Raw genomic sequence first — 12997 nt, 5'->3', positions numbered from 1 at the left:
CAAAAAACAGAATTTAATCTCCAAAGAACTTAATTATAAAAAAAAAAACACTTACTAATCAAGAATAGTTATTATTGTAAAACTTAACCAACATGTTACACATAACTTTTTATAGTTAATGTGAATATTATTCGGCGGAAAGCCTTTCAAATAAAAATAAAATAATTTAACAGATTTTCTCGAAGAATTGCTAACTCAAAGGTAAACACGATGACATCGACAAATATATCCGATTAAACGAGGTTAAGAAAAAGCAGCAAAATCTGTCGACGGCATAACAAGTTCAAAACCACGAGGTGGCCAATAATAAACGAAATTATAACAACCAAAATTTTGGCTAGTTTGGGAAAAATCACATGATCCTAGTATCCTCTATTTTCAACTCTGACCTCCTTTCATTTCTTTGCTACGAAAACAAAATATAACAGCTAGAGGTGGTTGTTTTTTTTTCTTTTTCTGTACACCAAAAAAGGCAGATCCCTGTACATACTAAACGAGTCTGATCTGCTGCATCAAGCAAAACAACCAAGGGTAAAAAGTCTATTGCATGTGAGGGCCCCAAAAAAACTTTACACAAACTCCAGGTTAAAAGTACTTCAGAGTGCAGGAACAGGCTTCTGTAACACCGAGGTCCCTTGAAATATCATCATGCGATAAAATTTCTTATACTTGTTTATCTGTAACGAAAACAACCGTTAGTCTAATCTAATGAGTAGAAGCAACGAATGAAAATCTAAATCAAACAACATATCCAGTTACACACCTCATCCAGCTCTAGTTTTGAAAATCCAAATTTACCGGTCCATATTGATTCAGCTTCATCAGCAGCCGGTAGGACCAGGTTTTTCACATTTAAGGATCCAAGTAGCGTCTCAATGCAAGAAAACAGGCATTGAAAATAGCCCTGAAAAATATCATTCAGTTGGAATTTTTACCGACATTCACAAAAATCTTTAATCGAAAACACTAAGAGTAAGATATATTTATCACTAAAAAAAATCAAATAACCTGTCCTTGTGAATCAGTAGTTGTAGCCACTAATGGAAGCTCAGCTATTTCTGACCCAAAGACACGAAATACTCCAGCGCACACAACATCACCGCTGCAAAACAATAAAATATACACAATCAGGTAACTATTCCAACCAAATATGCACCGCTAAAATAAATCATTCCACCAGAATACTTACTTGACAGAAAGCACTGCACAGTATATTCCACCAAAATCTTGACCACGAATGTTCCTTCTATGTAAATGAAAACAAATAGGAAAAATCGTTCACATCTAGAAATATAAAAACAAAAAATACAGAAAAAAAATATATTTACCCAAACAACATTGTGGGGATGAAATCACGGCCAGATGTAGAATCAACTATTGGATCAAACCTCTCCTGGAAAACAAAAGATTCTGAGTAAAAGTGCACATCATTCAAAACTAACATAAAATAAACCAAGTCTTCAAATACAAATGGTAATCATTAATAAAATTAAAGCAACGATAAAAAGTCAAACTAATAAATAAAGTAAAAGTACATAAAATACTCACATGGAAAATCGAAACAGCTTTTGAAAGCAATTTCCTAATTTCAACCGAATTATCTAACTTCCAGTTGATAACCCTCCATTTAACATCAAGACCATCTCCAATCTCAAGACTTTTCTCTTCATGCTTCTTTTTAATCAAACTTAGAAGGGAATCTGGAATATTCTTCTCCCCACAAGCCACCAAATCCCCCAAAGCAGAATGGATTTGATTGCAATTTGTACTACAAAACCAATTCCCTTCCGGCAATTCCTATAAAATAATGTCAAAAGCTGTATGTATTACAAAAGACAAAAGTTCAATAAGAGGAAAAAAAAAGAACATACTGTACCTCTAGATTCTGCATGTTATGTTCCTTCAAGCATCCAACATGATATTCTTTCTCACACTGCAAGGATATAACAATTAGCTCATTAAAAATCTGATATCAATAAAAGAAAATATTTATTACTGCTTGTCTATCTAAAATTCAGATAAACTAGTACCTGATCACAAATAATTACTGTCCGAGGACCAAAGCTTTTACTGAAATTGGGACGACTGTAGATTAAATCAAAGCATTAGAAAGGTAAATATAATGTCTTAAAGCTGTCATTTAAAATCAAATGTATAGAAACTTCCCAAAAAATGAAAGGAAATAAAAGTAACACAAGATTGAATCCAGAAGAAATATTTCAAAAGCAACAGAAAAAAAATGGCTGACACATGCTCATCATATCAACCCATAGAGAAGCCATGTGTTATACCAGTCAGTCTTAAGTTGGCTGCTGAAGTCATAACAACCCACAGAAGAGCCAGAGGAATTAAAATATAAACAAAATTTACTTTCTGTCATTAAACAGCTTGCCAATAAATAAATAAATAACACAGAATTACCTGCACAAGGCACATCCACCATGATCAACTTCTACAGTTTTGACAACACGAATACATCTTGGGTTCATCTGTTCTAAAATATCAGTGCCTGCAATCCTTCCAGCTGCCAAAGCATTCAAATTATGCTGCCCATGCCTATCTTTCTGGAAAACATTCTGGCAATACTTACAATACCAAGTACCACTAGGAATGCAAGGTAGAGGGACACAATCTGATATTGTAAAAATAAAAAGTCAGAACAACCACCATAAATATCAGCATCAAGTTCAGATTGCAGAGGAAAAAAACTACTTTTACACAAATAACAAGATAAAGAATCATAAAATCAACCTGAAGCATTAATTTTACATATTACATTTTCTAAACAAAAGCAAAAAATCCAGTAACAATTTCATGAAAGAATCAAACAGAGTCACCATAAATCTAGGTGTTAGCAGACTTGAATATAGAATCATATACTTAGAAACCTTTATTGGAAAAAGGATTTTCAAATAATGCATCGTGTTTGAATTATTTTTTGTGGCAAGTTTTAGGAGGGAGAGAGGATTGCCCAATTCCATGCCCTGCCAGCATTGAATTGGGATTAAAGGACTTCCAGGTGACTTCCCAAAGAAGGATCACTTTAAAAAACTAAACCCAATCATTTATCTCCATAGTTTTATTAACATCAGTTGAGCAAAAACAAATTGGCTTTTTTTTTTCTAAATCATGTTAATAAAAAAGGCTTTCCAAAAGTGTAATTAACTAAATAATAAGTATGTCTATTAATATTTGATTATAAATAAACGAAAGTAAATAAATTAAAATTGCAAAACTTAATTAAAAGTTCACAATCAGTATTAAATTGAAATTACAAAGTTGGGTTCCACACCCCTAAACAAAGTTAAATAATGGCATGATCTCATGATCATGGTTTTCCCCATATCAAGTCAAACAAGTTGGTACTATTTTCAAGAATTTTTACTCCACAAACATGCTTTCTTATCTCCAAAGACAAAAAACCAAACACATATAATCAAACATATCTAAAATCAAGAATGCAACGATTTACATCCATGATAATTAAAATACTTGGTAAAGTAAAACCATTAGGTGAGATCAACATAACTTTATAATTGGAAATAAATAGGAACAGAACAGCATATGCTTCACTAAAGAAAGTTATTACAACAAGGAGAAGATTGATATTTGGAATATTTTTGCATTACATTTATTACATAAACTAACTGCACAAAAATTAAACCTACATACGCTTCTATCTGCTAAGTGTCCCATATAACAGTGACTAGTTATTTTTAAAGAACATGAATATTTTACTCGTTTTACTAATAAGGCACTAAAGGCAAATCTTGTTTGAACTAGAAAGGTTTATCAAATACACCAAACCCCATGCATACTTCAACATGCCTAAACCCTCAAAGATGTTATAAATCCTTTTTTTTTCTAAGTTGATTATATCCCTGGAATTACTTTTAGAAAAGACTACATATAGACTGTTTTGTCTTTTCCTTTTATGGGAGATGCAAGCAGTTTTCAACCATTTGCCTATTTCTCTTATATATCAACCTGCTTGTTATGAGTTTCTGTCCACCTAACATAATGCCTACTAAATTTCAAGCGGCCAGAAACTATAAAGAAAGTATAACAAAAAATCCAATGAAATTCATGAAGAAAACAAATAATCAATATTGGAGCCTCAAGATGACTAAAAAAAATATTATTTAAATGGCATGTCATCAAGCTTGCCTTAAATTATCTGGTCATAACTATAAAAAATTTCAGACACCTATCTTTGAAAGATGCTTTCTTCTCTTGTTTTTATTTTATATTTTTAGCTGGAAAGATATCAATACTCATTTTCCATCCAGTTGCTATAACTGTTTTCGTCTCTAATTTCTTGTTATGATGTTCAGTTCCCACAACTTAATACTTCTAAATAAAATGCCACAACTTGGGAAAAGGGTAAAGTAACATATGTAAATCCAGAAATACAGAATAGATTTACACACAAAAAGAAAAGGCAAAAAAACATTTCACCTATGTGAAAAGCTCTTGGACACCCATCACAACACAAAAGATCCCCTCCATCTTCACATATGCTGCAGAGATCATCATTATCATTGTTGGAAAACCTCCGATCTTTTGATAAAGAGATGGACAGCTCATGGAGCGAGATTCCATTAGATGTGTATATGTGCAGGTAACTGCAATACAGCAACTCCATATTAAACAAGGAGAAGATGATTGATGGCAATTGTACAAAACATTTTCCTTCAATTCAAGTAGCAAACTAACAATGCCCTAAGAACTTAAAAAATAAAAGGAAAAAAAGGAAAAGGTAAGAAAGAGGTAAAATGGTTTAAATTTCTTTTCTACTTTACTTTAAAAATGGCACGTCATAATTATAAACATTTTTCCTCTCAATTATTTTATCTTTTAACTTAATTATTTATCATATTTTACCACAACTTGGGAGTATTAATAAAATGCAATGGAAAATGCAAATCAAGATAGACAATGCAGATACACCCTGAATCCAATAAAAAATTAAACAACTCACGGTTTGCGTCGAGATGCCCAGCCAGCATGAGCTTCAAACACTGAGGCACTGACCTGCTCATTAAAAAAAATTCAAATAGAAAAAAAATGTACAGGAATCAAACATACACTGAATCCAAATACGTGACACAAAATATGCTACATCACAAAGAAAAGTACCTCAGAGTTGCAGCAGGTACAAAAAATTCCATATCCCTTTTTGTAACCAACCAACAGTTTCTGACCACAACAAAAGTACAATCAGCAAAGGTAAATGTTATAAATAGTAAATATTAGGAAAAACAGAAACCATCTTCATCAAAGCAACCTTTCCATGAGCATAATAGGCTACTTCAGTTCCATCCGGCAAAACATCTGCTTCAAATACCAACTTATGCAACCGCAAATCCCTTTTGAAATTAAAAAATAAATAAAAGATATAAATTAAATCCCTGACAAGTCTAAAATATGATATGTTAAAGCAAATAATTCATTCCTAAATCCTAAGCCAAGGAAAAGTTTTAGATAAGTGTTTTACAAACACACTTACTTCCTAGTTAGTCTTCCCTGACTCTTACCACGAGATGCACTGTGCTTCATCCCATTGTTTGATGAATTTCGGTGCTTCCCATTGTTTGGTGAATTTGGCTGCATCCCGTTATCTAATGAATAAGGCTGCATCCCGTTATCTAATGAATTGGGCTGCATCCCGTTATCTAATGAACTAGGCTGCATCCCGTTGTCTAATGAACTAGGCTGCATCCCGTTGTCTAATGAACTAGGCTGCATCCCGATGACTAATGAACTTGGCTGCATCCCATTGTCTAATGAATTTGGCTGCATCCCATTGTCTGATGATTTTTGAACCCCAACTGGTTCTGGTGAACTGAGATTTAAGGAACATGGAACTGGTTCTGGAGATCTGAGAAATATGCAATGTGTTTACTTGTAACTAATTAGGAATAAAAGTGAAAGTGACATTAAACAAATAACTTGTCATCCTATACTATAAGAGGCTGTGCATTTTTAGCATGGTATAAGGCAGGGAGTGCAAAAAGTAGACAAATATTACAATTTACAAATATTTCAGATAAAATTTTTAAGTAGGGAAAAGTTACAATATTTATCCTAACTAGTAGGATTGAGGCACTTCGTGCCTCTATTAAAAATAAAATCAAAATCAAAATTAACTAATAAAAATATGTTAGTTTAATTGTTGTTATGATTAGTCTATTAGTTTCTAGTTCTTAAGTTTGATAAAAAAATATTATTTTTTATAATTTTTAAAATACAAGGGTACAATGATCAACAAAATATGGAGACCAATGTGGTTATTAAAAAGGGTATCCCCTTTATATATTAGTATAGATTAGTATAGATTTCTTATTTCTTTTGGGGTTGTCTAACTTAATCCAAGTAAAAATGCAGTTAAACAGGAACAAACCCCAGAAGATGATTAATACAATTAATAAAGTTATACCAAACCTTTTAAATAACATAATTAATTGCATCATTCAATTATTTTATATGGAAATATTTAATCAGATTTTTCATCCGGGGTAAGTTAAAGAGACCAATTTTTTATATCTTATAATGTACAATTAGTAACAATTATGTTTATATAACAACTAAAATGATACCTGGGTTGAACTGGCTGTGAAACTCTTTTGATGCTAGCAGCAGCTATTTGAGGGGGGTTTTGTTGAGAGTCGATCAACCCTACGCATGAATCACATACTAGTCTTGCCACACCTTTGCATGCACCTAAGATAGACACGAAAATCCATCACCATTACTTCTTACATGGCTTGAAATAAGTAAGCAAAACTGCAAATACATTAGGAGAATCAAGAGTAGAAAATCAAATATATGGACTTCAAACCTCTGCAGTTAAAACAGACGGAAGATTTCTTCAAAGTGAAGTCACCAAGGAACTTTTGGAGGACTTCCTCCAGGGACTTCAATGAAGAACAGCAGCAGGCATTCATGACATCACGAAGGGTAACTCCACCATTTCCATTATCAATGTAAATGTACTCCGGGGGACGCTTGTTTGCACTCCTAGCATGCAGCTCAAACACAGTGGGCGTGACAACCTACTTACACCAAAAACCAAATTAAAAAAAAATACAAACCCATAATCTATCAGACTCTAAAAACACAAAAAAATAAAAAAGTAACCTATCCTCAACTTACTTACCTCAACCCCCTTACAAATATCACAAAAGCACAAAACCCCAGAGTCACGAATCACTCCTTGAAGCGCTGATTCTCCAGGCTTCCGTGCCTACAAAAATCCTCAAACACATGAAACTCACATATCAAGCAGAAACTCCCAATTCAAATCTAAAACCAAGGCAATCAAACGAACCAAACAAACAATACCTTCGTCCCCTTCTTGTACCTCACTGGCAATCCCTCAAGAATCCCCGTAGCAAGAAGATCCTTCAACTTGGTAGGAAACTTCCTCAACCTATAACTCGAATTCTTTGTCCATGTTGAAGGACCCGTCATCACCAACGAAGCCTCGCTTTCACTTTCCCTCTTAACATCATCATCAATTTCAATCACACCAACATGTCCCTCATCATTCCCTTCCTCAGATTTCACCTTCAACAACGAACGAGTAAACCTTCTCACCGGTTCCGGCTTCTCCAACCGCTTCTTCTTCTTGCCCTTAACATCATCTTTAACCAAAACTAGGGTTGTTGTCTCACCAATATCCTTCTCCTTCTCCAATTCCTCTTTAATTCCACAAACAGGTTCAGGTGCAGGTTCAGGTTCTGCTTCTGCTTCTGCCATCTCATCCACAATCTCTTCCTTCACCACAGGCTCTTCCTCATTGATAACAGTTTCCAAAACGACGTCATTCTTGGGCTCCTCAGTTTCCAAAACGACGTCGCTTTTAGGATTACAATTCTCTTCGCAAACCGGCATTGGCGTAGACTCTCCGGCGTGAATCTTGGGTTCATCGTCGCTCTGAAGATCAACGACATCGCTCTTGGCCTCTTCCTCGCTCATGGCAGCGTCCTCGTGGGGTTTGGGCTCCTCGGCCTTCCTGGAGCGCTTGCGGGCCGAGGCGGGCTGGAGCGGCGGGTCGGGACGGTTCTTGCTGGCCCGCGTCCGGCCCAAGGAGGCGGCGCAGATCTCGGACTGGGCCTTCATGGCGAAGGCGAACTCACGCTTGAGGCCGGAGCGAACCCTAGAGAGCAAGACGAACTCGTCGGAATCGGTGCCTTTGGCCATTGATTTGACGAAATCACGGAAGGTTCGAGAAGGGAGGGTCGAGGGTTAGGGTTTGCGGAGGGTGGAGGATTTGAGATTTGGGGAAAAGACGGGTTTGGTTGAAGACGAGAGAAAGGGGAGAGATCTTAATGTTTTCCCCAATGCCCAAACTAACCCTGCGATGATGGCGATACGTTTTCTCCGGATTTTGGTTTTCCATTTCGCCTTGTGTTTCGTCATTTTCTAGTTTCCGCTTTCTTATTTATACGCGCCATAATTTTAATATTCACTATAAGCGGGTATCTTAATATTTCAATTCATTTTAAATTTATGTAATAAATCTTATGTCGAATTTACTTCAAAAAGATGAATTCGAAAAAATTTCATAAAAACTAGTTTCAATGCACAATTTGATTTATTAAAGTGAATTATTAGTCTTTTGAAGTATGTTAATTATTTTGAAAGAATAAAATTATTATTTATCTGTTTTAAGGGAGCTAAAAATAATCTTTGTAATTGTTTTTGTTAATTTATTATTATTTGGGGTTAGGGGTAGGCAACTAATTTTAACTATTGTGAATTTGTGCGGGTAAGTTAGCATATTTGAAACCCTGACAGTGTGGTTGTAGATGCAAATTTGATGGATAATCATCAAATTGAGGTAGCAAAAGAAAATTCTGATATAAAACAGCAACATTGTGCTAATACTCAAACTATAGCATATATGAATTTAAGTTCTCTCGTTCCTTACTCTTGGCCAAGCATATATAAACAGATTCTTCGTTTTCTTTAATATCGATTTTGCCATTTGTGCTAGTTTAGATAGCATATAATCACTTATATATTTTATTATAAGGTATATTTAATTGGATTATACATATTAATATAAATAATTATGTTAATTAATTTTAGTAAATTTATTAAAAAAATTATAGTTTATCATTTGTACTCTACCTATTTTTATTTGAGATAAAAGTATTATTTAATGAAAATATTTATATACTAATATCAATAAAAATGATAAATAATAATTAGGGTTAAAGTATTTTATAATTTTTATAATTTCAATTATTTAACCTTTTAGTATAATTTCTATAATCTCAAATATTTTACCTTTCTCACAGTTCATTTATGTTCATCATAGTCGATTGTTATTCTTTATATTTGTCAATATTTTTAACACTCAGTAGATTCTTTTGCACAACTTTGTGAAACTTAGGCTCAATCATCAAATAGTAAATATACTCCTTATTAATCTGGATTTGACTTTCCTAGAGTGAAAAATTTTCACTCTAGAGAATAAAGTGTAATAATAACTCTTAACTAAAAAAATAATATTAAATATTAGTTTATTTTAAATTTTATAAAACATTTATTAATTTTATCACAATTTTTAATCATTAATTTCTTAATCAACAGTCATTGTTACATTTTGTTCTTTAAAATACATATTTTATTTTAGAGAAATAAGATCAATTTTTAAAATTTTAAATAAATTTATTAATTTTTATTTATGAGAATCAAATTTAATATCAATGAATTACAACAATTCAAAGGCACTTTCAATCATTTAAGCTAAATTTCGATAGTAAAATTTTATAAGCAGTGTAGTATATTTTTATCTTCACGTTAATAAAAGTAAAAATGTATTAGATGAAATTAACTCATCGTTGTTATGGAGAGAAAAAAAAATGAAAATAATGGAGTCATGAAAGGAGAAAATAGAGTGGTGGCATGGAATCTTAAACCTTTGAAATTCCTTCCAAAAATCACAAATGTAGATTAAAAGTTTAAAATGTGGACTCATACAAATGGCGCCCAACACCAAGTATGTGTAGCTAGGTGAAGGGGTACAAAGAGAGAAAGGGACACTTTACCGGTATCTAACTGGACACAAAACAAATGATGCTCAACAAAATAGAGATTATTTATTTTTCTTGGCATGAATCACATACTTCACCTCACTTTGCATAGACCCTTTTGTCAGTCTTATCCAAATCTCCTAACTATATAATAGTTAGTCAAAATAGGGATTAGTGGTGTAAATGAGTAAAGTTAACCTATTTCTAATTACTCACACAATTAACTAAAAAAAAATAGACAATTTACTAGGGATGGCAACGGGGCGGGTCAGGTACATGTTTCATGATACTCATTTCCATCCTTGCGAGTCAAATCCATCTCCATCTTCGTACCTGTTGGGTATGTGATTTTCATCCCCATCCCTGTCCTCGTCAGGTATCGGGTATACCCGTACCCGTATCCGTCAATTTATTTTTTATTTTTTATTTTTGTAAAAAAAATAATATTTTTAAATTATTTTTTTATTATATTATAATTATAATTAAGTTATTTTTTTATCTCATATTATAATAAATAATCACACATAAAAAAAATATTAATTTTTTTTAATATAATTAAATTAAAAGTGGATATTAAATTAAGAATGGAAACGGGGACGGGGACGGGGACGGGGCAGGTAAGTACATACCCGTACCCGCACCCATACCCGATTTAATATATCGGGTTTTACCTGTACCCGGTCAAACCGGGTATTCCCCATCAAAGTCGAGACGGGTTCGGGTATTACTTGCGGGTACGAGTATATTTGTCATCCCTACAATTTACTTTAAAATCATGTTAGAAAATATGAATTTATCTAAGAGGAGGTTGAATTGGGTATTTTAAAATATATTTTTAAGATCTTTAATTTTCAAAAAAATTTCAAAAAAATCTATTGATTTAAATAATAGAATAAAATATTAAGATTGATTTCTAAACTTAACAACAAATTACGAGTTTAATCATATATGATATGCAATATTAAAAATAAAAAATTAAATGCAAAGAATTCAAATAAAGAGTGTAGAGATAAAGAGAAAAGACACAATAATTTATACCGATTCAACCACTACTACTATAATTTATATTCACTTCCCAATCAACCTGATTTAGATTTTTCATTATCTCTATATTTAGAATGTTACAACCACACACATGCAATAAACTCTTAGAATCCTAAAGATAAACTCATTTTTTGAACCCCAAGAAATGTTCTTATAGTCTCCCACTATAAAACATTTGATCTTGAGAAACCTACTTAAGAACAATGATAAAAGGAGTTTTATATTGAATTCACCTGAATACAAAATCAATAAAATAGGTAAATTAAATTCATAGTAACTCTACCTTTCTCTCTAATTTGATGGTGATGATTCTTGAACACCTTATTGAAATTATCCACAAAGGATCATTTCACAAAGAAACAAATAATTTTAAATAGTTTTTTTTTTCCAAAAGATTTCACCAAGTTACAAGTATTTCAGATTTTTTGTTATGAGTTTGAAAATTGATAGAACTATCTGATTGAAATAATTAATTATTTTTCTAGATAATTGATTATTTTGTTATTGGTAAATTTGAAATTGGTCAAAAATACTTTAATCGATTAATTATTAAAATAATCGATTATTAAAGAGAAATGACTATAAAATAATCATTACAATGAGTTTCTCGAAATGAGAAAACACAGTGTAAATAATCAATCATTATAAGTGGTTAATTGATTATTTTGAGTGATAAACTCAAATTATTGACTTTTCAAGTTTAAAATCAATTTAAAATTCTTTTCATCATCTAATAAGAAATATATGATTAAGTTACTTATACAAAACAAACATGTTCCGGTATATGCCTAAAAGTCCTACATTGCTTAGAAGTCGAGGTTAAGGGTAGTTTATAAACACTCTTCCTCCTTAACCCACCGAGACACCTTTTAAAGAACAAAAAGGTGACGGCCCAACAAGCCAAAGCAGATAATACCTCAAATACGGTGACCCTAACGATGACAGTGGACTTACCTCGATGCTAAGGGGCAAAAGTGGCCGTCATGGTTTTGTCCTTTAAAAGGCGCCTCGGTGGGTTAAGGAGGAAGGGTGTTTATAAATTACCCTTAGCCTCGACTCTTAAGCGATGTGAGACTTTTAGGCGTACCGGAATAAGACCCCCAAGTCGATGCTAAGGGGCATGAGTGGCTTGGGCCCTTCTTCTAGCGCCAATGTTCCTATCGTAAATCCGTTGTCATCGTTAGGGTCACTGCATCCGAGGTATTGTTCGCTTTGCCTCGTTGGGCCGTCACGATTTTGTCCTTTAAAAGGCGTCTTGGTGGGCTAAGGAGGAAGAGTGTTTATAAACTATCTTTAACCTCGACTCCCAAGCGATATGGAACTTTTAGGCATACCAGAACAAAACATAACAAATAAAACATAAACACATATCAATGCAATTTACACTCAACATGAGAGACACTCTTTATAATAATCAAAATACTCAATATAAACTAAGTTTTTATTCTAAATTTGATCAACAACATAGAGCAAACTTGATATTTGTTATGACAATATGATATTGCAAAATAGTACAATTGGACATTAGAAAAAAGATCATATTTAAACTTATATGAATCTTCTAGCTGTAGATTTAATTATACAAAATATTAATATTGATATATCACGTTAATATGATTTGTTACATATATCATTGAATATTTTGATCGAATTAGGTTTCATATTTAAATAAATAATCTTGTTAAAATTTTACGTTTAATTCACACAAAAATAAACTGATCCGTGCCCTGCATACTCCTATGATTTAAACTTTATTATTTCAAACCTTAATGTAAAAATGTTCACATAGAAGCCCATGTTTTGCTAGGGCATTGGAGGAGGGTTCCGACGTTGAGCACCACAGAGTGACACCTGTAGTGACCAATAAGAAGAGTGGGCCTCTAGACACCAAAGCCTGGTTGTACAGA

At 32.9% G+C, this 12997-nt stretch overlaps 1 protein-coding gene across 1 annotated transcript; it reads right to left on the bottom strand.

Annotated features, from left to right (window-relative positions):
- Positions 1-280: 280 nt before the first annotated feature.
- On the bottom strand, positions 281-8420 carry LOC109811594 (uncharacterized). Its single transcript, XM_020375378.3, has 18 exons — positions 7345-8420; positions 7160-7246; positions 6842-7055; positions 6600-6723; positions 5510-5881; positions 5288-5369; positions 5140-5199; positions 4982-5034; positions 4459-4625; positions 2422-2632; positions 2031-2085; positions 1877-1933; positions 1549-1797; positions 1329-1393; positions 1190-1246; positions 1009-1102; positions 764-904; positions 281-677 (listed from the first exon to the last, which is right to left on the bottom strand). Exons 1-18 carry the CDS (start codon positions 8203-8205, stop codon positions 597-599), a joined length of 3030 nt encoding a protein of 1009 aa, XP_020230967.2. The 5' UTR covers positions 8206-8420; the 3' UTR covers positions 281-596.
- Positions 8421-12997: the final 4577 nt, after the last annotated feature.

Source organism: Cajanus cajan, chromosome 10 (assembly GCF_000230855.2).
Source record: "Cajanus cajan strain Asha chromosome 10, NIPB_CcT2T_4, whole genome shotgun sequence".
In the NCBI taxonomy this organism is placed as follows: Eukaryota; Viridiplantae; Streptophyta; class Magnoliopsida; order Fabales; family Fabaceae; genus Cajanus; species Cajanus cajan.
This window is presented reverse-complemented; position numbering and strand designations above follow the sequence as displayed.

Coding starts and splice junctions, on each gene's coding strand:
- LOC109811594 (XM_020375378.3), bottom strand. CDS start 8,205: ATGGCCAAAGGCACCGATTCCGACGAGTTCGTCTTGCTCTCTAGGGTT. Junction 6,724..6,841: donor CGTCTGTTTTAACTGCAGAG/GTTTGAAGTCCA, acceptor TGTCTATCTTAG/GTGCATGCAAAGGTGTGGCA. Junction 2,086..2,421: donor GGTGGATGTGCCTTGTGCAG/GTAATTCTGTGT, acceptor TTTAATCTACAG/TCGTCCCAATTTCAGTAAAA.